Source organism: Saimiri boliviensis, chromosome 12, assembly GCF_048565385.1.
Source record: "Saimiri boliviensis isolate mSaiBol1 chromosome 12, mSaiBol1.pri, whole genome shotgun sequence".
NCBI lineage: Eukaryota > Metazoa > Chordata > Mammalia > Primates > Cebidae > Saimiri > Saimiri boliviensis.
In genome coordinates, this window is record NC_133460.1 from 49,242,328 (window position 1) to 49,265,685 (window position 23,358).

Here is a 23,358-nt window from a genome sequence, read left to right on the forward strand (position 1 = left end):
CACAGACTCATAAAATTTACTGCCTCCTGGTGCAATGCAGGGTCAGTTTTTCATTAGCAGCCGTGCCAGCTCTTTCAAGCTGTGGAGGGGTTTCAGGGCAGCAGAGGGTCTCCAGGCATCCCGGTGATGCCCTTGGCTGGCATCATAGCATGAAAGGTGTCTGCATTCTGCTGCAGGCTGGAAGAGTGATTCATCCAGAAAGGAGCATGGGGTCTGCTGTCCTGAGGATGGAGACTCCTCTGCTTGGGGTTAGGGTGTCCTGATGCTAGAGGGCCTGATCCCAGGAGAGTGGCGATCCTAGACTCAGATTGTAGGAGGAAACAACCAGCCTGGGCTACACCGATTTTGCAGAGAAGACCTGTGTAGCCCTGCTTATGGGGGAGTACTTCCTGTCCCCAGGAAGCGGGAGGTTTGCTCAGAGCCACCCTGCTCTAGCATGGAAGAGGGATCATACTTTTTGTACAAATGCCAAAGAAGTAGAGCAAGTGTCAATGAGTAAACCCTGCAAGAGGAGCAGTTCCAGCTCCAGAAGAGGGAGCTTCCTAATTGCCAGATGCCTTGGGAGGAAGGAAGGGAGTTCTGGTAACCAGAGGTGTTCCATTAGAGGCTCGATAATGACGGGTCCGGGATGTGTTTAGAGAAGTGTCTATGTCAGCTGGGAGACTGGATTAAAATCTCTTCCAACTCAGGGAAGCCATGGCTTTATGCGGACAGAGTTGGCTCCATACCCTTAAGAGAGGAGCAGCTCCCAGCCTCGAGCCCTGGCCTTGAGAGGAGACTCTGTCTCCGTGAACCTTCATCCGTGTGTTTTCTCCATCCACATCCAGGGCTTGTCAGAAGCATCCCCACTCCTCGGTCTCACAGGGGACTGAGGAGAAGACCCTTCCCTTCATGCTGGCCTCTTGCCTCCCAGCCCTTCTTTCCCCACCACACCCTCTCTGCTCTTCTCCAGTGGCCTCTTCTCCTGGAATCTGGAGGGGCTGTGAGGCCATCACACCCATCACTGCCTCTCTGGGTCACTGGAAGTCCCCACTGCCTCCAAGCTCCCAACCTGTCGCTGCGTCTTTTCAGTAGGTGCCACTGGAGCCACTAGCCTTGCAAAGGCAGCAGCCCATGGCTGATCTGGGCACCTTTTCCTCTGTGCTGGCCTTCACTCTGCTGGGTCCCTTATCTTGCCACCAATCCTCCACTGCCTGCAAGTCCACAAGAGGCCAGAGGGCTGGCACTGAGAACTATAACCAACAGAAGACGGCCCGCCACCAGGGACTGGAGGTCATTGCTTGGGAAGTTACAAGTGCCTGTCCCACTGCCCCAGCCTCACTGGGACAGCAAGTATCTTGACCCCAGTGATCATGATCGGGCAGAAGTTAGGTTTTCCCTCTGAATCTTGAGATGAAGCGACTTTTTGTTTTGGTGCCCAGTGACAAGTGCAGCAATATTTCACATCTCTAGTTTAGAAAGTTCATTTATTCCACCTTATTCAGTTCTTACTATGGCTCAGTGGTTGGAGCTCATTATCCTGACTGTATAAATGAGAAGTTCAGAGAGGTTAATACTTTGCCCAAAGTTGCACAGCTGGTAAACAACCATGCTGGAATTAGAAACCAGGTCTCATAGGTCCAAGCCCTGTGGCCAACCTGTCTTTGCGCCCTGGTGCAGAAGTTGAATGTCTGCTCAGGGAACTCACCCCAGGCTAAGCTAACTGCACAGACCAACCCCCCTCCCACCCTCCACCTACAAATGGTTTCTCTGGGATGTGGAGGGCTATCCCCCCTCCCTTCTTTTACCATCAAGTCCTCTCTTTTACTCTCTTCTCCACACTCTGCTCTCTGCTTGGAGTAAGGCCCAGGGAAGAAGCACTAACATGAAGGGCGGCTTGGTCACAGGGGCTGAGAAGATGAGTTTGCCTTCCCCTACCACCCTGGGGAGGAACAGTGCCAACAGGTGGGGATGCCAAGCTGAGACAGGGGCCATGTGACTGCCTCTTGAGGTCAGGATGTGAGCGGCACCTATGAGGTAACTGATGAGCCCCCTACATGAGCTTCCTTGCTTTATCCCAGAGATCTGACCCACATGTTGAGGACACCTTCCTCACACCACAGGCTCTCAGCCAGTGAAGTTTACTAATGTCCACCACCACCCCCAGCAGCTGGACTGGGCCTGGCATCCTCTCAAAGGCCAGCCAGACCAGCGAGGCAGGCTTCTCCACCAGTTCCTTAAGATCAAAGCCCAGTGTGGCCAGCAGCCCCTAGGCTGCCCCCTGCCCAAATCAGGGCCAGCCCTCCTGCCTAGACACTGCGAGTATTGTTGTGTACCCATGTGGTATCTATTTGATACAAATTTATGACACTCATCTACTTTAAATTACATTGCAAGATGCAAAGCGAGTTTAAAACATTACAACCTTGGCTCTCTTTCAAGAGGATTGACGAGTATTGTCAGATTGAATGTGGATCACAAAACCTGGTGAGAGCTTATCTCTAAGTACACGAGAGCTGGTTTGTCTGGCTCACTGTGGGGGCACGTTTGATGCCTGTGGTGGTCTGGATGTTAAGCCTCAGGGTTTGCACGAAGGGCCGTGGCTCAAGCACACACTCCCTTCTTTCAGGCTGTGGGTTTCATGCCAGAGGAGGAGGAACATGAGGGCTTCAGGCTAGAGAAGGTTACGACTACAGTTACCCCTGCTGGAGGCCTGTGGGGCTCTCCAGAAACAGGGATTCCCCTGAGAGGAGATGAGATGGGCCCTATGATGAGATAGCTAGAAGGCTGGGGAAGGGCATGGGGACAGAAGCCCACCTACACGGACATCTCAGCCTTCACTCTGTGGCCCTGCCGGCCCTTCTCCTTGCCCCTCCTCAATCTTTCTGCCAAAGGGCATGAGGATGCTGATCTGCCAGCCAGAGCAAGGGCCCTACACTTCTGTAGAATGATAACTTGTACAATTTTAACTATCTTACTGGCCTCTTCAACAAGCCAGGCTGTGTACGAGGCTCTTTGCATCCATCAGCTTATTAAATCCTTGTAACAACCCTTTGAGATAGGTTTTACTCAATTCCCAACTTACGGATGAGCAAACTGAGGTTCACAGAGACCATTTTCCCCGAGGTGCACAGCTAGGAAATAAAGAAGCCAGGTCTGTGTGATCCCAAAGCCTTGGTCTCAATGACTTTACTGTCTGCCTCTTAGCAGCCCTGGGAGGCCCCATGATGATTTCCAGTAGACCTTCCCCCAAACCCCTCCATGAATGAAAGGAAAGGAGGTGGCAGTGGATCTGTTTTCATTCCTGTAAGAGCTGGCTGGATTCAGGCCTTTCTCTGAGGCTCTGGGAGCAGTGTCTGGAGAGTCCAAGGCAGAGAATGAGGAGTACTTGGCTCTTGTCAAAGAACTAAGGAAGTGGAGTGCTTTGCCCATTGGCACTGACTCCACCCAAATGAGTCCCCGGGGGAGTTGGGATGGTCTCAGGATTCCCAAAAACCTGGAGGGAGCAGCTTGCCCCAACCTGCCATGGCAGCTATTCCTGAAACCTTCCTGCACCCCTCCGGCTCCCGCAGGACCTGAATAGCCCCAGGCTTCCCATGCCATTCTCATGCTGTTCCCATGCTGTTCCCACTCTGACAGAATGCTCCGTGCAGCTGGAAGCCATATACACAGGAACTTGCTAGTGTGGGGACAGCATTTTCTTTGAAAGCCATGAAATCCTGGTGGGGACATCCAGACCATTCACATTAAAGCAGATAAGAAAACTAAGACCTGGGCCTCAGATCTGAGACCTTGTGCGACCCCAGCCCCCGCCCTGAGCACTCTGGTCTCTGTTTTCCCTGCACTCCAAAGTCCAAGATTAATTAGAGCTGACTTTTCTTTTTGGAACTAACTATGAAATCAACCGATCTCAAATTGAGATTACAAGCCAGCTGCCCTTCCAAAGCCCTGGCCTTCAATGGGGCACCCGACCCCGGTAATTCCCCAGATCACTTCCTGCCGGCCCTAATGACCGGAAGACCTGGGATTTCCGAGGTTCCGGGCCTCTCTGGTGTGGAAGTTGGCTGGGGCAGGGAAGCGGGAACTGAGCTGCCTTTTTCCTGGAAGGAAGACCTGGGAACTCTTTACGGGGAGAAACACATTAGCCCTCTGCACCCAGCTTTTCTGGCCTAGGGAAAAGACCCTGGTCCGGGCTTGAGGCCTGAGCCGTCCACCGACTGCCCCCTTTCCCCACCCCCAAACTCCCCACACTCTCAGGCAGGCCTTCCTCCTCCCCTGCAGAGAATAAAGAGCCTGTGAGCCCAGATGCATTCGCCCAGGGCTTTCCAACCCAGACCTGGCCTCGGCAGAACCTCGGCCCAGTCTTAGGGAGATGCATTTATTTCCCCGAGCTTCCCTGCCCTGACCTTGGTTTGGCTGGGAGCTGACCTTGAAGCCCCCTTTCTCCCTCCAGACTGTGCTTTCTTGGCAAGTCTCTGCTCCGCTTGTTCAACCAACAGTAAATCACCACTCCCACAGGATCCGAGCGTGGCTGGCTTACGCTCCAAAGAGCTCGCCTCCATTCCATCATCTCTGTAAAGGATGCATCCTCCCACCCGGAAGCGAGGGCCAGAACAGAGGACCGATCACTGCTGTGTTGTGCTCAGGTGCAGGGCCCAGGTGGGGAGTCTGAGTAGCAGCTTCAAAGTCAGGGATGGGACAGGCCTTTAAAGTCATTCAAAGCAAATGCCTCTCTACCTGCTTGTGCGCCCCCAGGGCCTTCTCGGCCACCGTGACGACAATCTACCCCTTCCTGCATTGGTCCTTGGCACTGAGGCTAAAAAGCCAGCCTTGCAGAGGGGTGGCTGGATGTTTCTGCCATCACTCCATGCACATGGCCGAGACCTTTTGTGAGGCTCAGAGCACCCGCTTGCCCAGCCCAAGTAAGGCGGCTGAGAGCCCCCAGGGGAACCTCTGAGTCCCTGCTGGGAAGATGAGGGGGGCAGAAGTAGAGGAGGTAAATCGAGGCCTATGGACTTTGCTGGACTGAGAGAGGCAGGTCCTCCAAAAACAAAGACAGTAATGAGTGATTGGATGTATACTGAGCACAATTCCTAATAAACTTTTCAAATAGGAAAACCTAAGAGAGGCGTTAGAAAAGAAGGAGCCTCTAGACAGGCTCTCACAAAGACATGCCCCAAGGAGCAGCCCTCTGAACAGAGGCGGGCCACTGTTCTCCTCTGGCAATAACCACCCCCACCCCCACCCTGACCCCGCCCCGCCTCGCCTCGCCTCGCCTCGCCTCTCCTCCTGTCTCCTGCCCATGGTCCTGGCCACAGCGACGCTGGAGTCCTTGATAATGACTCTCACCTCACCCATCATCCAGGAACCAATGTTTTCTGCTTTAGGAGAAGCCCGGTTCCCCAGTCCAGAGGTCAGGCAGGGGCAGGTCCCTGGAGACAAGCCCCGAGGAGTGAGCCTAATGAGAGTGGAGTGATCGGCAGAGTGAGGTCAGCTGGGGGAGGCCAGTGGGGGCGCCCCTGCTTCCTGCCCAGCAAGGGGGTGGAGGGAGGGAGGCCCTGCCGTGGGGATCAGGGGAGCCTGGGTCATTTGCAGAATTAAGAGAATTGACCCAGAGGGGAAGGAAGGGGCGAAGGTCAGCCACCCTAACAAGGAGGGCTGCCTCCCGAGGAGGCTCCCGGGGCTCTGATTTCCCCTGAGTGCCTGATTGTGTCTTTACACACTCACATCAACAGGGGCTGAGGACAACCCCAATTAGCCTGGAGACCCTCACGCTCCGGGGTTTTGCTCTGCACAGTTTCTTCCAGAAGCTCAGAGACAAGCTTGAAGCAGACCCCACCTCCTCCCTGCAGGAGCACCCCTGTGGACAGGGGGAGGGGAGAGCAGAGACCCGCCGAGCCCCCTCCTGGAGCTGCATTTTTAACCAAAGCCAACAGTCCCTCTTCCACAGAGCCTTTTTCTGGAGCTGCCAACCAAGCCAAGTGCCACCTCTCCAGCTTTGGCCTCTCCCCTTCCTAAGGGCCATGCAGGCGAGCAGAGACAGGGCTAGGGTGGGCGGGAAGAGGCCGAGGAGCGGCAGTGGATGGGAGATATCTGATCTAACCTCACTTTGCAACCAGTGGGAGAAAGTGGCTTATCCGTGGTCACATGCACTCCCAGCCAGGCTCCGCTGGGAGGTGGGAAGAGGAGGGTGGGGGCGTTGGGGAAAAGCAAGAGAAAAGACAGAGAAACTGGAAGAGAGGGATGATGGGGGAGGAGGGGCTCTGAATAGTCAAGGACTCTCAAGCTGACCTCCCACCTGCACCCACAACAGGGGACTGTGGGGCCTCAGTACTCAGTCAAACTGGTTTGTTCATTCAGAATGTTAGCGGGGACCCTCCAAAGGAAAGAATGACAGGAGCCCTCAGCTGGTGCGACTGAGAGGGCTTGGAGACCGCTGTGGCCGGAGTGGCCAGATTTCAGAAGAGGGGCTGCCCCGCCCTCTGCCGGCCACAGAGCAGCTGTGCACACAGGCAGTGCCCTACCCTGAGCTTTTCTGGGCACCCGGCTGAGCTGCCTTCACACACTGACCTCTGCACCCCTATAGGTCACAGACCTAAGGACTTCCTCAAGCAAAGAGAGGCTCTACTCTGCTTTCAGCCTGCAAAGGCTGTTTGATGGAAGCAGATAGAGCATTAGTCCATCTAATATTTGGGTTGGCTGAGAGAAATGAGCACCTTGGCATAACAGACAAGAAACTAGCCAAAGCCCTAGGCTGCATGACCTTGGCAATCATACCTGGGCTTTGGGAGCCGCAGTTCGCTTCCCTGTGGAACAAGAGTAATGTCCACTGCCACACTGGAAGGGATTGTGGGAGATGCAATAGAGGAAGGTTGTAAAGCTTTTCAGCCCAGTGCAGACAAGTGACAGCTGCAGTAAATGGCTGTGCCCTTCTCTCTCAGTCCCGCAAGAAGGAAATTAATGGCTAGGGCAGGTCTGGAGCACTGGATTTTCTGCCATGATCACTTCCTGAGTTTAACTCTGCCATCTCACCTGTGGTTCAGGGGTCACTGGTGGGGTCAGGCTGAGAGAGGGCGCTGGCATTGGGAACTAAAGATTCTAGGCCTTTTGTAGAATGTAGAGACTTGGCCCAGAGAGGATAAAGGTGAAGCCATATCAGGCAGACATAAATTTGTGTGTGCGGATTACAAATGCTAAGTGGTCCCTGCCGCATTGAGGAGGCAGTGCTGGGTTAGAGGGGATACCAAAAGCTTCAAAGAAGAGATCCAAGGGCCCCACTCCCATCAGACAGCCTCTGCAGGCTGAAAGCTGGGCAGAGCCACTCTCTACTCAGAGGCCCTCAGGTCTGTGGTCCATAGGGGCGCGGGGGTCAGTGTGTGAGGGCAGTCCAGCCCAGGGCACCAGAGAAGCTCTGGCTGCTTTAGCGACCAAGACTCCAAACGATGAAGGGTTTTAAGTTGAAGAAATGGTAGAAAGACAGAACCATGGAAATTGGGGGTGTTTTCAGGGACACGGATACTAATTGATGCACCCCATATCAGGTGATGAGGCTGGAAAGGAAGCAGAGGTCAGAACGTCATGCTCAGGAACCTGGTCCTTTTCCCACTGTCAACACCAGGCCAGGGATGTTTTAAGGCAGAGGTCTCGCTATCCAGCCTGTGTGTTAGGAAGCCGAAGTGGACACTTGCATAGAAGACCCATCATGGAGGAAGAGGGGGGAAGGACTCTAGCCTTGGCAAGGAGGGTGGACCAGAACCTCCTGGAAGATGGCAGGCAAGGGAAAGCGTGGACAGCCGAGAGGGAAGCCAGGGCACGCCAGGTCCCCTCTGCCTTTAAGCCCATGGGAACTGCAGCCTGGCCTGGCAGCCACAGCAGTCACACCCAATGGGGCATCTGGGCTGGGAGCAGGACTGTCAGCCTCTGTATTGCCCATCCACAGTGCTGGCCCTCAGATGGAGGAAGCGCAGCAGGCTGGCCACTGTTACCTGTTGCTGGACACCATCCCGGGCCCCAGCTAGGGCTTCGTGCTTAGGCACAATCGTAGGATTCAACTCATGGAGCCAGGAGCTGCCCTCCCTCCTCTCTTGATGTAGCCAGTGATAGTCCTGACTTACCTGCTCTTGGCCTCCCATTTGTCACTGGCTGTCATCTCCAACTCCACCTCCTTGTGGTGTGTCGTCCTCCCTGATCTGACCCTGCTCTCATAGATTTGGCATTTTCATGGGGAGGTAAAGAGGTTGAACATGGGCTGAGGGCAGTGGCTCAAGCCTGTAATCCCAGCACTTTGGGAAGCCAAGGCGGGCAGATCACAAGGTCAGGAATTTGAGACCAGCCTGGCCAATATGATGAAACCCCATCTCTACTAAAAATACAAAAATTAGCTGAACGTGGTAGTGTGCACCTGTAATCCCAGCTACTTGGGAGGCTGAGACAGGGAAATTGCTTGAACCCAGGAGGTAGAGGTTGCAGTGAGCTGAGATGGCGCCACTGCACTCCAGCCTGGGTGACAGAGCAAGACTCCATCTTTGAAAAAGAGAAGAGGTTGAACATAAAGATGGGGCAGTGTCGAGATGGTAGAGCAGAGCCCACGCTATCCCAGAGAAGCAACAGAGGACAGGTGACCCTACCTATGCCTCCGGACAAGTAGGGTCAGAAATAGGGTGCAGAGAAATAGGCAGGGGCACGTGCCTTTGGGAAGTTAGACCCTGGGGACGTGGAAGGGAAAGGAACCCCAGATGAAGAGAGAAGAGAGCCCCTGTCTGGCTCAGCCAGAAGGTAACATCCTAGCAAAGCTGCTGGAGTGAAAAGGAGGCAGGGACGGAGGGAAGGTACGCAGCAGGTAAGCGACCAATGGGGGGCTCCTTCCCCTGGTCCCACCCCACAGCCCAGGTCCAGGTACAGCTCTCAACCATGGAGTGGTAGGTAGATCTCGAGCAAGTCACCTTCCCTTGCTGAACTTGCATTCCTCTAGGTGGGCCTCTCTCTCTGGGGGCCTTTCCTGCTCTGTGACCTGTAACTTGGGCCCTCCTGCAAGTTCACATAGATGAGGGCAAGGGCCCACATGGCTGCCGCCAGGGTAAGGTCCTCAGCACTCAGCATGAAAGGAACAGCCATCCCAGCCTCCAGACTAGCCATTCTCACCCCTATCCTTGCAGGCTGACGGGCCCTGAGTCTGGTCCTCTCCTCATCCTTTCTCTTATTTTGTCCTCTAGGGAGAACGGGGCATGCCAGGGATGCCAGGCAAGCCTGGAGCCAAGGTACCTTCCCCTTCCCCACATTCAAGCAGCCCAAAGACCCTACCCCCTCTCTCCTCAGGTCTGGGGACCCTCTGGAGTCCCAGCTCTCTGGGCCTCCTCCTGCCTGCCCTGGCCCTCCCAGCTGCAGCACTGTGGTCTCTCATGAGTGCCCCCTGATGTAGGCAGCCTCCTCCTGGGCATCTCTGGGTCATTAAAAGCCATCCCAAGTACCCCTAGCTCCACTGCATTCCTAAAACCCAAGTGGAGAGGAAGGATCCCCCAAATCACCTCCACTTGGGATTTGCTAAGGGTCACTTTGGGCATCATATATCCTTCAAAGTAGGTGGCCTTGGGCTGATATGAAAACAGGACTCACTCCAGCCACTCCGCAGTCTGTGAGGGCAGTCTGTGCACAGAGCTGGCTGTGAGGGTAATGTCAAACACTGGGGGTGGCTATCCCTGGTGAAATCAGCACCTTTACTTTGTCACCTACTTTGCTCCGCTCTCCCATGGCTTTCCATCCTCCTGCCCTCTCCCATCCCATCTCCTCCTCTCATATTCCAATGAAGCTCCCCCTTCCAGCCCCATCTAGTGCCCCACACTCCCTGCTGTGCCGCCCAGGAGAGGAGCTGCTCAGGTGGTTGGGAAGCCCAGGGAGACCCACAGGCTGAGCTGTACAAAGCCCCTTCCTCCAGATCCATTCGCAAGGTGTCAGCTCAGCGCCTGCACCTCCCAGGGCAGAGTTGGTGGTTGCGGGGTTGGGAGGAGTGAGTGAGTAGTCCTCCTTCCCGTTTCACCATGGGGAGGCTGTCCACTACTCCACAATCCCCAACCCCCGCCCTGCCCCGCCCCGCTATTCCCTTGCTGCAGAACATCTTCAGACTTTTTTTTTTCTGTCTTCCAGGGGACTCCCGGAATTGCTGTGGCTGGGATGAAGGTCAGTGGACTGTTGCAACCAACACATCAGGGACAGGTGGGAGAGATGTGAGGGGTCAGAGCTGGGAATCGTAGGCTCAGTGGGATAACTACCAGACCAAAGAGGGAGCAGGCAGGATTTGGAAACATTTTTCTCAAAGTAACATTTGTGCCAGGTGCATAACCTTGAGCCACAGATGTGTAACTAAGCCTTGCAAATAAGTAGCAAAGGTTTCCTGCCTCCACGGAAGTTCCCACTAGCCTGCCAGTGCGGCAAGGCAGTGGGAAGGCAGATCTTTCCTTTGTGTTTTGTAATTCAGCAGCTATGTGTTTCCAAAGCTTCAGAGACAGCAGGAGTTCTTCTCCAAACCCCCACCCTAACTGCCCATTTGGTTGGCCGGCAGATGTGAGGACTGCTTGGGAAAGCAAGTGCTCAAAGGTGATCTTCACGGCAGGTCCACTTGCAGGGAGTACCATGTCCAAACCAAATACCCATTCCTTCCTCTCCTTCCTCCCGGGCTGCCTCTCTTACGCTCCCACCTGCCACACCCCTCAACTCGGGGAAGAGTAGGACCCTCTAAGGGTCAGAAGCCTGATAGGCCTCCTTTGGCCTGGGGCCTGATGCCTGAACAGAGAAAAGCCAGGGCTGGCCAGATGGTTCACTAACCCCACCCTGACTCTCCCCGCAACAACCAACAGGTGCCTTGCTCATTTGTCATTTCTTTCTGCTTTTATAGTCTCTCACATTTGTTTCTCTTTTTCCATACAGGGTGAGCCAGGGATCCCAGGAACCAAGGTACTGATGTAGGGAGAATGTTCCGAGCTGTGCGGAGCATCAGTCATGGGGCAGAGGTGGGAGGGGCTGCTGCTGTTTTGCTCTTAGTCCCCGTGAGGCTGGCCTGGGGCTGGGGACCTGGCTGAGCAGAGAAGGGCCCACTGGTCAGGAACACACTGCAAATGCCTCCCCCTCCCTGGGTCCTGGCCTGCAGGCACGCCAGCTGCAGCAGGCAGTGACTCTTGTCCCCTGCACCTTCAGGTCTCCCTTTCTTTCTTGTGTGACAATAAGAGATGTGACAAGAAAAAAAATTTCCATGGTCAAAAAATTTTGAGACATACTAGGTTAAACATATTGCACAGGTTCCTTTGCTGCAGACCTTCTCAGAACCTTTAATTTGCTAAATGTGCATTGAGGAACTCTCAAAAGGAAATCTCTTATGTGGCATTTTCAAAACTTTTTTCACCAGAACACCCTTTTTTAGAGAAGAGCTTAAGGGACAAGTATTCTGGAAATGCTGGTCAATGATCACTGCCCATCCTACCCCTTACTCCCTGCCCCACCTTCTTATCAGTGACTTTTTCTTCTTACCCCAAAGGGAGACCCAGGAGCAGAAGGGAAGCCGGGGCCCCCAGGTTTGCTGGGAAAAAGGGGGCAGAGGGTAGGATATCATGTATTTGAGCGTGTGCCCCCTCGTCCTGGCTTCGCCGGTCCCCTGCTCCCTGCCCCTCCTCTGGCTGGTGTGTCGCCTGCAGCATGCTGTTGGTGCATGTGTCCTGGAACAAGGGGAGTGGCGGGACGGCCTGGCCAAGCTTCAGAAACCCACACTCAAGAGCATACCCACTGTCCCCGGGAGCCTTGATTACCCAGCAGGAAGCCCAGCAGAAGGAGGAAACTGCCTCCCTCCACTCCCGCTCCCCAAGGATCTCCATAGGTCAGGACCCGAATCCTTTCCTTCTCCACCTGCCCTGCTTCCGAAGGATGCCCAGAATAAGCGCATCTACAGGAGCAGCCCAGGAAAGACAGGGCAGCGGGGGCTCCCTCCCCTCGCCGGGACCTCCGCCTGGCCCTCCACAACACCTCCTGTCCAGCCTTGGGCCACTTTACCGTTCATCTGCTACCCCGGGGCAGGTGGCAAGGAGGCAACACCCAAAGACAGTTTGGCACCTTTTGTGGCTCCAGCTGGAATGTTCATTGAGACATCTGACCAAATTATAAGCCCAGAGCCCTCAGCTCACATTATTATAGCAGAGAGCTGCCTCTCCCCAGGGCCAAGGGGAGCAAAGGTTCTTGTACTGACCTGATACCCCCGCCCTGCTGGTGGGGTGCTCTTGGGCGCTCACCTGATATTGGACACTGCTATGCACTGAATATGTCCCTCCCAGACCCATATGTTGAAGCCCTCGCCTTCAGTGTGGCTGTATTTAGATAGGGACTTGAGGAGGTCATTAAAGTTACATGAGGTCATAAGAGTGAGGCCCTAATCCAATGGGATTGGCAGCCCTAGAAAAAGGGAACCAGAGAGAGACTTTTGAAAGACCTTTCTTGTTGTGAGAACATGGCAAGAAGGCTGTCGTCTTCAAGCCAGCAAGACGGCTCTCACCAGAACCTGGCCATACTGGCTCCTGATCTCAGACTTCCAGCTTCCAGAACTGCAAGAAAATACGTTTCTGCTGGCAAAGCTACCCAGACTACAGAGTTTGTTATGGCTCCTGAGCTGACCGAGACAGATGCTCTGTGAAGCCTTTGTGTCCTAGAAGGCGGAACATCCAGGAGACAGGTGCTCGACCCGCCTCTGCCACTGACTCAGTAAGGGGTTGGCCACATAACCTCTTGGGGCTTCCCTGGCCAAATCTGTGAAATGAGAATGGGGTTCAGTATCTCTAAGGGACTCTTTGATTCATGTCATGGGGGAAAATAAGAGTTCTTCCATAGTGGAAGAAGCCGGGTAGGGAAGTGTACTATTTTGCTAGGGCTGTGGTACCACAGGCTGGGTGGTCGAGCAGCAGAAATTCATTGTCCCATGGTTCTGGAAGCTGGAAGTCCAAAAGCAAGGTGTTAGCAGGGTGTGTTCTGTCTGAGGGCCAAGGAGGAGATTGCTCCAGGCCTCTCTCCTGGCTTCTGGTGCCTGCTGCAGTCTTTGGCATTCCCTGGCTTATAGACACAGCACCCCAATCTCTGCCTCCATCCCCAAGTGGCATTTCCCTGTGTGCATGTCTGTGCCCAAATTTCTCCCTTTTATAAGGACATCAGCACGTTGGATAGGGTCTCACCCTACTCCAGTGTGACCTCATCCTAACGCATTACATTTGCAATGACCCTATGTCCAAAAATACAGTGAGCTGGTTATAGCTAGAGGCAGAGAGGGGATGCCAGAAAAGACTGGGGGCCCTTAGTTGCTAAGCATTAAGAATCTAAAGAAGAGCAGAGTGGTGAAAAGGAATTGCTTGCCCAACCACTGGCATTCTGCACTGCTCGCCTGGCCCAGGAGACCCCCAGGACGCACTAGATGCTTCTGGCCTTTGTTATGATCTGTGGCCCATGTCACTTCTCCCCAGCATGAGTGACAAGGGCCCGGGTCACATGGGAGTGAGGAAAGCAGTCATGCAGGTGTCACCAGTGCGAAGTGGCCCAGAGAAGTAGCCAGCCGGGATCTGGGCTGAGGGGAGGTAGAGCTCTTCGGAAAGCCAGCTAGGGCAGGAGCAGGGGACAGGAGCCAGGGAAGGCAAGGCCCTAAGCCGTGGGGCTGGTGGCTTCCCAAACCTGCTGCAGAAACTCTTCCTAACCTCCACTGTCTGCATCTCCCTGCAGGGTGAGAAGGGGGCTGCAGGCTCCCCTGGGCTTCCTGGCCTCTTGGGGCAGAAGGTAGGTGTCGCTCTGAATGGAGGGTTTAGGTTGTCACCCACATCCCATACACAGCCCTGCACATCCACACGAGCCCCAGCATTGGATGTGTCTGTCTCCCAGACTGTGGGAAAGGCAGCTGGAACACAGCCAGATTCTGTTTGTCAGGGGACAGGTGCCATAGGCAGGCCCTGATTGGCAAAAATAAAATGTAAAGAATTTGGTAGCAATGACCCAGTCAGATTTCTTTGTACCACTTCTGCAAATGCATCCCACAGTTCATGAGCTCTGTTAAGATATTTCATTTAGAAAAAATTTTTAAAGATGAGGCCAAATAGGATAGGGGAGGTGTGTATAATAAGATGGGCCCCTTGGAAAGTCACAGTGCCCCTCAGCCTGGTAGAGGCCTGAGCACCTGCAGTGACAGCGTCTGCAAAGCCTTATTTAACGCTGCATTTCTTAACATAGTTTGGCCACCAATAACCATGTTATTCCACATTTTGAATGTTCTTAACCCACTGAGCAGTGTTCCATGGAATACACTTTGAGAAACACTGCTGCGGACCCAGCCGTGAAGGGTCCTTTGTGTCAGCTCTAAACCTGTTGCCCTTCAGTAAACACTTCCAATCTCTCCTCAAATCCCACAGCTGCATCAGACCAGGCTGGGGTTCTGAAGGCCCCTGGTCCGCAGACATCCTGGGGCCCACAGCCCATAGTGTCCTTCCAGAGCTCAGTCTAGACCTTCCTCCACACCAGGGATGCTAACTCCACCTTCCACCCCCAGGGAGAGAAAGGCGATGCTGGTAACTCCATTGGAGGAGGCAGAGGGGAAGCTGGCCCTCCAGGGCTCCCTGGGCCCCCAGGGCCAAAGGTGAGTGTTCCCTGGAGTGAGTGTTGGGAGGTGTTTGCCTCGGACCTTTATCTTCAGCCTGTTCTCGGGGACTCTACGTCCTGGACATCCCACCTTCTCTAGCCTTCCCCTGCTCCAGGTGTGTGGTTTTCCCCATGGATTCCAAAAAGGTCATTTGGACTCAGGTCCTGCTTCCAAGCAGATGGGGCAGACGGATGGTCCCATTGACTCAGATGACTCTGATGTAGCTTAGCCCGGGCCCAGTGGCTAAGCCGTAACTGAGTCAAGGACAAATGGCTGCAGGTCCTCGATGGCTATGCTGTAACTGAGCGAGGAACCAGTGGCTTCAGGGCCTTAGGACAGCCAAGAAGCCCCCCACCTTGGCTCTGAGTAGGTTGCAGGTCAATTATCAGCTGAGCCTCACCTAGTACCAGCACATCTGGTAGGTGGCAGCAGTGGGGGCAGCTGCAAATGGGCACGGCCCTCACTTTCCTTTTGCTGCTTGAAAAATGCAATGGTAAGATTTGGATTTCCCAGAGTAGATGCCTCCTATTGGTTTGCTTCAGCAGCACTGAGAAATGAAGGGGTCTCTTTGTTAGCTCAGTAGGAGAGCATGCATTACTCTACACGATCTGGAGCAATGCATTGGTGCAGTCCTCCCACACCCACCTGCCGTGGGCTGGGCTCTGCATGGGCATAGGAGGGTCTGGCAGGGCAGAGTGGACACCAGTAAAGGGTACAGAATGCGGGAGAGGAAAACAGGGGTGGGCTTCCAGAGGAAGCGAGATTCAGGCTGGGCCCAAGAGTGGGTAGGAGTCAGGGAGGTGGACCAGTGGGAGGTGCAGAAGCCAGTGGGAACAGAGGGGCCCACAGGCAACACCCAACAAGGCCATCTTTTCCCCCATGAGCAGCTGTCCAGGTGCCCAGCATGTCTTCATCCCAACTCTCTCCTCTCCCCAGGGAGAAGCAGGTGTCGATGGCCAGGTTGGCCCCCCAGGGCAGCAAGGAGACAAGGTACAGAGACACCCCCTCCCACATTCCAGAGCTGCAAGATAGGGGTCAGCTTGGGAGGTCAGGAATCATCCCAGCCCACCCTAGGGCTAGCCCTCAGAGCACAAGGCTGATTGGCCATGACCTCTGGCTTCCCTATTTCCTGGTTGGCTCAAGCTTTAGAGAGCCATCCACTGAGACAGCAGCCGTCCAAAAGCCAGTCTAGGGATGGGACACTTGACCGGGAAGTGACACAGCGCTTCCTCAGCCACTGGTGAACGAGGTGCTCTCGCTTCTCTCCAGCTACTCCCTATGAAAGGCTGCAGCGTCCCTCAAGAGTTCACAGTGACTCAAGCGCCGTGGCAGTGGAGGAGAAAGAGGGTGGGAGGCGGCAGCGGACCCATGTCCCATGAGCAGGGTCTTCAGGAGTCACACCAAAGGGTTCCTGTTTTGTTTATTTTTACTTTCTAACTTGATTTTTGTCAATTGTCTTCAATTATCCCAGAAAAATGGAAACTGCGCTTGGTTTTTCACAAGTTACACCGCTTTTTCATTTATTCCCCGTAGCTCTGTACTGTCTGCAACAGGAAGAAATCCTTCCACCCGCCCACTCTAGGAGGTGGGTGCTCATACACCCATATCCTCCTGAGACCTTCCTGACCCTCCATGTCTCACTCAGCATTCTGGGTCTTTCACAAGCAGAGCGGGCAGTTAAAGAACCGCGTGGGCTCTCAATAGTAACGGACACTCAGACAATTGGCAAAAAGTTGCTGAGCCCTGGATACCTGAGCAGAATGGAATTAAGGAGAAGCAAATGTCCCTGATCCCATGGAGGCAGCTGACTTAGGGGACTGGGGAAAAGTGCGAGAGACAAAGGGGAGTCACTAACAACAAACACGGAACAGAAAAAAAACGTCACTGAGTCTGAATTGGGAGGCAGCCCAGAGGAGCTCAAAGGGAGAGAGGAGTGTGGGTGGGTGTTCCCGGGATGTCTCCCAAAGGGGCAGAACCTGCTCTTCTGTGGACTAAGAGCTAAGATGAGCCTCCTGGCCCTTATCACATGGACTATCAGGGGACATCAGGTTCTCTGTACCAACCTTATCCCCACTTCACTCCAATTTTTCATGCAACAGGGGGAGCCTGGAGCAGCCGGAGAACCGGGAGCAGCTGGCCCCAAGGTATGTGCCTCTCCCCACTGGAGTCATAGCATGAACCAGCTGATAAATCAAAAAGCCTCTGAGACAGGTCTCAATATTTAGAAATTTATTTTGCCAAGATTAAGGGCACGTGCCCAAGAGACAGGTACAGGTCTGTGCCTTTTGCCAAAGATGATTTAGAGGGCTTCAGAATTTAAAGGGGAAAAGCAGGCTGGAGGGGAAAGAAGAAGGGTATGGTAATCTGCACATGGCCAGGGAAAAGCAGCAAGCAGGGGAACAGTCAGTTATGTATTAGCCTCACGCTCAGTAAATCGGCACTTTACATGAGCTAAGGTGAGCATGGAGCAGCGACCTGTGGGGATATTTGAACTTTGTCTGTAGCTCTCTGCTTAGGAACAAAAGGAAAGGCAGCTTCTTGCATGACTCAGCTTTCAGCTGAACTTTTTCTCTTTTGCCAGAGTGAACTGGAGTCCTGAGTTTTTAACCTTCCTTTCACAGGCGTGTACCTTGGGGTCTTGAGGGGGAAGGAGGGTAAGAGCATTCTGGCCGTCAGGTGGGAGGTCTGACTGGCAGCCTAGGTGGACTGAAACTTCCCAGGTCAGCCTGGCCCAGACTTCTCACATGGAGTCTTCTCCATTTGTTCTGCAGTCCCCGAGCATCCTCTGAGAGTGTTCGGAATCCTCAGGGCCCCGCTGGCTCTTCTGGGTCCACCTGTGAACAGCCTGGTGCGGCCAGTGTGGGCTGATAGGGAGCAGGCCACAGTTGCCCTCCCAGCCCTCCCGGTCCAGGCCCTGGGTTGAGATCTCATTTGCCTTCTAGGGCTCCAAGGGAGAACCAGGAAAAGGAGAGATGGTGGATTACAACGGAAACATCAATGAGGCTCTCCAGGTGAGCGGGGTGGGGCGTCCAGCCCCAAGGCCGAGATCCTCATGGGCCTCAGGGCTCTGCACCATGCCCTGATCAGGGGGCTCTTCCACACTGCGGAGTAGTGGCCGGGCCCTCAGGCAGAGCTGCCAGGAGAGCCGCTGCCTCTTCTTTGACCTCCCACCGTGTAGCCTCCTGGCAAATGGCCCCAAGTGGCTGGCTCTCTGTCTGGGGCCAGCTGGCCAGTTATCCTGCCTCTGGGTACCTGAGAGCCACAGTGGAATTATCCTGGCACCGTGCAGGGTGCAGCCCACCCAGGGTACTGGGGCCCCATTTCTTTAGTGCATGCCTAACCCCCTTTCACACGGCAGAAAATCTTCCTGGAACACATCTCCTTTAGTGTGAATTTAATCCTGTTTCAAGTTCACGAGTTCCTGCTCCCCACACTTTAAAGCAGGGTTTCTCAGCCTTGGCACTGTTGACATGTGCGGCTGGAGAATATCTGTGGTGGGAGGAGAGATGGTCCTGTATCTTGTGGGATGTGGAGCAGCGTCCCTGGTGTCTACCCACCAGATGCCAGGAGCACCCCAGCCTCAGCTGTGACAACAAACTGTGTCTCCAGACACGACCTATTGTCCCTTGGGGGAAGAAATTGCCCCCACTCAAGAACCGCTTCTTCAAAGGAGTCTGTGTCCATGTGTCACTCCATTTACAAGGTGTAAAATTCTCTTTGAACGCCAAAAGTCACCTCTCTGATCTATTTTTTGAGTGGCTCGGTATTTTGCTATACTGTGTCTAAAGGGAGGTGCGTGGTAGCCTTGAAATCTGGGCTCTGGGAGCAGAGGAAAGACCAAGGGCAGGTTCTCAGAAGGTGACTAGAAACAGTAAGAGGTGGTGCTTCCTTCCCTTCCTGTAAAGTGAAGTAAAGGTTGTAGTCCATTTAGGGGGTGCCTGAGTCCCTTGTAGGACAGCCTCGGAGTATAATCATGCTTAGGAGATGCTGTGTATTTTCTGTCCAGTGACTACAAACCTCAGTGAGAGGTGGGGGTGGCGGTGGGGTGAGTCTGGGGGCTGTGGAGCCCACCTGTGAGGGTCCCCCTCCTCCCATGCTCCTTTGAGGAGCCCAACGCCCATGTTTCCATGACTGTGCAGCGAGAACCAAACCTTAACAGTTGGCTCTTGATTTGCTCTTCAGCTGATTGTGTGTTGTTGGTTTTTTAGGAGATCCGGACGCTGGCCTTGATGGTAAGTCTCACTCCTCCTGGATTTCCTTGAGCACTGGGCGGGGGGCTGGGACGGCAGCCGGGAAGCAAGGACGTGGGTGCTCCCTCCAGAACGCAGACACTGGGCTGCAGATCACGGGTGACCCGGCAGTGTTGGGGCAGACGATGATCTGAGCTGGAGGTGACGAGGCAGGACTGGTGGGAGGGTCTCGAGAGCTGCCCGTGCCCTGGGTCATGGCTGTCCTCTGTGTAAAGGCCCTTCACCAATACAGCTGTGCTCTCTGGTGACAATACAAATGCTGGGTTTTGTTTACAGCTGTGTCAAGGAAATAGTAGTACAGAAGAGGAAGTTTTTAATGTTTTTTTCCCCCAACTTTTAGCTAATTAAATCCAATACCCCAAAAAACTAGCAGCAACCTTCCACCTAGCCCCCTTTCCTAGAAATCAATTTCATTATCTGCGCTTGGAAAACCAGGGAATTTCAAGCCTGGGTTTGATACAGGTGCCTACCAGTGACAGGCTCTTGGTAAATATTTGTAGTTAAAATGACCACCACCAAGTTTAACTTGTAAGGTGGAGGAGGAGAGATCATGAGGTTCTCTGACTACTGAAATTTCAATTCACCTAATATTTTTTCATGGCTAAGAGTTACCGAACACATTAAGGGATGGCACAAGCTCACAATCAAACACGACTTGTATGATATCCCAATCCAGAAATTGCTATCAACGACATGGTTCTGGAATCAATGAGTTTCATTTTGAGTCATGGAAATACATTATTTGGCAGGGTGCAGTGGCTCACGCCTGTAATCCCAGCATTTTGGGATACTGACGTGGGTGGATCACTTGAGGTCAGGAGTTCAAGACAAGCCTGGCCAACATGGTGAAACCCCGTCTCTACTAAAAATACAAAAATCAGCCAGGCGTGGTGACAGGTGCTGTAATCCCAGATACTCAGGAGGCTGAGGCATGAGAATCACTTGAACCCAGGAGGCGGAGCTTGCAGTGAGTTGAGATCGCACCACTGCACTCCAGCCTGGCTGACAGAGTAAGACTCTGCCTTAATGATAATAATGTGAAATAGCTATTGGAAATAAAACTTTCCCAGAAACATTTTTTCTTTTAAAATCAACCTCGAGGTGTAACTTATACCTAATAAAAGGTACTAATTTTAGGTGTAGAGTTTGATGAGTTTTGGTAAGTGTAAATACCCAAGTATCCACCACCAATCACTCTAGAAAAAGTTCCTTCATGCACCTTGGGAGTCCTTCCCAGCCCCAGGTCACCACTGCTCTGCCATCACTTCTGTCACTGCAGATTAGATGTGTCTTTTGTCTCTCCCAGAGTTTCATTTAACTGGAATCATACGGTATGCAGTCACCTGTGTCTGACTGCCTTTGCTCAGCAGAGTGTCTCTGAGATGCACCTGTGCCACCAGCACTTGGCTCTTTTTCTCTGCTGAGTAGTATTTCATTGCATGGATGTACCACGCATTCCCCTGTTGATGGGCATTTGGGTTGTTTCCTGGAGATACGTTTAAGTCGTCATTCAGGAAGGTCAGACTTAGTTTCTTGGAGCCCAAAGGGCTGCCAGAGGTACCCTAGAGAGAAGGAGAGGGAGAGGGCATTGGGCGTGGCTCTCCAAACCCACCCCCACTTCAACCCAGTCACACTTGCTGCTTGTATGTTTTGCATTTTGGGTTTCCCCATGTTACTTTCTTTGCAAAAAATATGTTTCCATCACTGGAGAGATGCTCGAAAACACCTTATCTCTACAAGCCAGCCTCCACACACAGCCCCCTGGGGACAGGCCACCCTCCTCGGTGGGACAGTTCTTCCATGTGTCTTTCCTAGGGGCCTCCTGGTCTTCCTGGGCAAATCGGCCCACCTGGAGCTCCAGGGATTCCAGGCCAGAAGGTAAATCTTGTCTTGACAAAGGCGGTGAAGACCTTGCAAGGGCAGCGACCCCAGGGCTTCCCCTCAGCCTGGGACTCTCTCACCTTCCCAGCACCACCACCCTCCTCCTGCTCCAAGACCCCGAGGGCCCCGCCCACCCGCCTCCCAGCCGCTGTGGCCCTTCTGTCCTCCCCTTGCCATCTGCTTGGGCTCCTGTAATTCGCGGAGCCTTCTGATGCCGTGGGGCTTGGGTCTAGACACATCCCTGCCCCTTGCTTCAGCCAGACCCACAGCAGGAGTGAAGGCACCATCAGGGACCTGAGCGTTTGAGCCTCTCCCCCACCCTCCTCCCTGGCTTCCTGCCCTTGCTTTCCTCTTCCACTCAACCCACCTCTGTGTTTTTCTCAGAAGGTCTGCCCCTCTGTCTCCCACGCATGAGATCCTCTCCCCTGAAAGTCTCTTTCCCCCTTCCCTTTCTTTCAAAGCCCTTCTCATCTTTCAAGCCCAATTCAAAGACCACCTCTTCCTTGAAGCCTCCCCTGATCTAGCAGGCAGAATTCTCTGCCCTTTCCTCTGCTTCTCTGGGTAGGGGACCTACATCATTTTGCCACCTCCCTTAACTCTCCACCCGACCCAAAGAAGGGGCTTGGTGTGCGTGAAGAGGAAGGGAGCTCCTGTGGAGCAGCCAGAGCAGGGGTTCTGCCTTCAGAGGAGACCTGAAGGCGACAACCCTTCTGCCTGTGAGAGCCCGGGAAGCCCAGGGCTCTCAAAGGCAGTAGTGCAGGGTTGTGGCTAAAACGTGGACATGGAGCTAGAGCGCCTGGACTGGGAAGCTGGCTCCCCAAGTTCACTCACTGTGGGCCCCAGGCACATCGCTCTGTGCTTTGGGGTCCTGTCTGTAGAAGAGAGGCAATGCAAGTTAATACCTCCCAGGAACACGGTGAGAACTAAATGAGCAAACTCTACGGGGAAGTGCGGAGAGGGACGCTGGGCGCGCTCCGCAACGCGCGTAACTGGTGGCCGCTACGGTCTCTGCCTGGAGAGTCACCTTTAGTTGTTCTGGCTACAGGGGGAGATTGGACTGCCAGGCCCTCCCGGACACGATGGGGAAAAGGTATGAACAGACATCCTCCAGTCAAAACTCTGAAGACGGTCCTGGCCCTGGGGGCAGGAAGGCTCTCGATCCGGCCCTGGCGTGAGCCCAGTGGGCACGGGGAGATGGGCAGGGGCGGGGAGAGGGGCCCACCCTGCAAGACCCACGAGGAGCCAGGCAGATCCCGGCTGAGCTCTCTGTGCCTGCCCCCATCAAACACCAAGAGCCAAGGCCTTTGGACTTTTCTCTCTCCCTCTCTCCTCTTTTCTCCATTAATGTGTCTAAGAAGCATTGTTGGTATTTTCTAAAGGGACCTCGCGGTAAGCCAGGAGACGTGGGCCCTCCTGGTCCCCAAGGCCCCCCAGGAAAGGATGGACCTCCAGGAATGAAGGGAGAAAACGGGAACCCAGGGAGCCCAGGAGAGAAGGGGGAGAAAGGGGAGACAGGACAAGCGGGCTTGCCGGTGAGTGGCAGGGCTGACTGCCCTTCCGTGCATACACCACTCCCAAGCATGACACCAGCTTTGCAGGGCTTTGCACTTTGCATGGTGCCAGCCAGCGGCTGCCTCGACTAGAAACCGGGGGCCAGGACTTAGGGGTGGGGGATTCACTCGGCTTTCCCTCAAGTCACTCACTTTATGAAGGCCCGTTTCCCGACTCAGGAGACCTGAGTCCTGCTCTGTCATCTGTATCCTTGGGAAAGCCACAGAGCCTTGCAGAGCCCCCATCTCCTCATCTCTAAAATGGCAATAATAGCGTCTTCCCTGGATATCTCACTGAATTGTTGGGAAAGAGATCAAGTCATGGTTTAAAGCTGCCTCTTCGGAAAGTGTGCAGAAGCCCTATACCCAGGAGAGGTTGCATGTACAGAAATGGGGCCTTCGCCCAGTCCACTAGGCTGCGTACTTGACTCGGGAGCCTTCTCTGGGTCTCAGTGGTTTCCATCTGTGAAATGGGTGCCATCCTAGACACCTACCCTTGGAGCAAGAGAGCCACATCGTGTGCATGCCACAGTTGCTCACAGACACTCAGCAAGGCCACCGTGAGCTCCACTAACAGAGACTGTTGTCAATCTGTAGGGTCTAGACCTCCCAGCTGGGGAGAAAAGGAGAACGTGGTGGCCAAGGCACACCCAGAGTGGCAGGATTGCCTAATCCAGCTGGGCCCCTGGGATTTACAGTGAGGCCAGAGGGCTGGGTGTCCAGGTTGTCTGCAGGCAGCCACCGATGAGGGTCCTCCCTGGGGCCACCAGCCTAGCGGGTACCTGGCACTGTGACAAGGCTGCCCTGACCCCAAGTCTGGCTACCCAGCCTGGGTTGAGGGGGATCCTCTTAAACATGGATCTGCTACTGCATTTGAGTGTGAACAGAGGTTGCAGCTTCCTTGACTCACCGTCTGATGGCCTCTAGAAGCACCAACCTATTTCGAAGGCACTAGAATCTTAGGCTCAGAATTCTCCTCTAAGAAGTAGAAAGAGCCTCAGAAGTCCACCAGTCCCAAGTCTGACCCAGTGCAGGACTCCCTCACTCAGTCGGC

The 23,358-nt window shown here is 54.1% G+C and overlaps 2 protein-coding genes across 4 annotated transcripts in view; one reads left to right on the plus strand and one right to left on the minus strand.

Annotated features, from left to right (window-relative positions):
- The window catches only part of LOC101043224 (uncharacterized), an 87,692-nt gene that overhangs the window by 36,878 nt on the left and 27,456 nt on the right, over nt 1–23,358 (plus strand). For all 3 annotated transcript variants that reach the window (XM_039478357.2, XM_074382347.1, XM_074382348.1), the window contains 13 exons: nt 9,192–9,236; nt 10,120–10,152; nt 10,900–10,926; nt 11,504–11,566; nt 13,717–13,770; nt 14,534–14,620; nt 15,560–15,613; nt 16,723–16,767; nt 17,566–17,634; nt 18,832–18,855; nt 20,689–20,751; nt 21,800–21,844; nt 22,134–22,286. In XM_039478357.2, coding sequence (XP_039334291.2) covers nt 9,192–9,236; nt 10,120–10,152; nt 10,900–10,926; nt 11,504–11,566; nt 13,717–13,770; nt 14,534–14,620; nt 15,560–15,613; nt 16,723–16,767; nt 17,566–17,634; nt 18,832–18,855; nt 20,689–20,751; nt 21,800–21,844; nt 22,134–22,286 — 762 coding nt within the window. The remainder of the gene's footprint in view (nt 1–9,191; nt 9,237–10,119; nt 10,153–10,899; nt 10,927–11,503; nt 11,567–13,716; nt 13,771–14,533; nt 14,621–15,559; nt 15,614–16,722; nt 16,768–17,565; nt 17,635–18,831; nt 18,856–20,688; nt 20,752–21,799; nt 21,845–22,133; nt 22,287–23,358) is intronic.
- The window catches only part of AIFM2 (AIF family member 2), a 194,078-nt gene continuing 188,351 nt past the window's right edge, over nt 17,632–23,358 (minus strand). Inside the window, exon 11 of the transcript XR_012512840.1 lies at nt 17,632–19,149. The gene's annotated coding sequence lies outside the window, so the exon portion shown is untranslated. The remainder of the gene's footprint in view (nt 19,150–23,358) is intronic.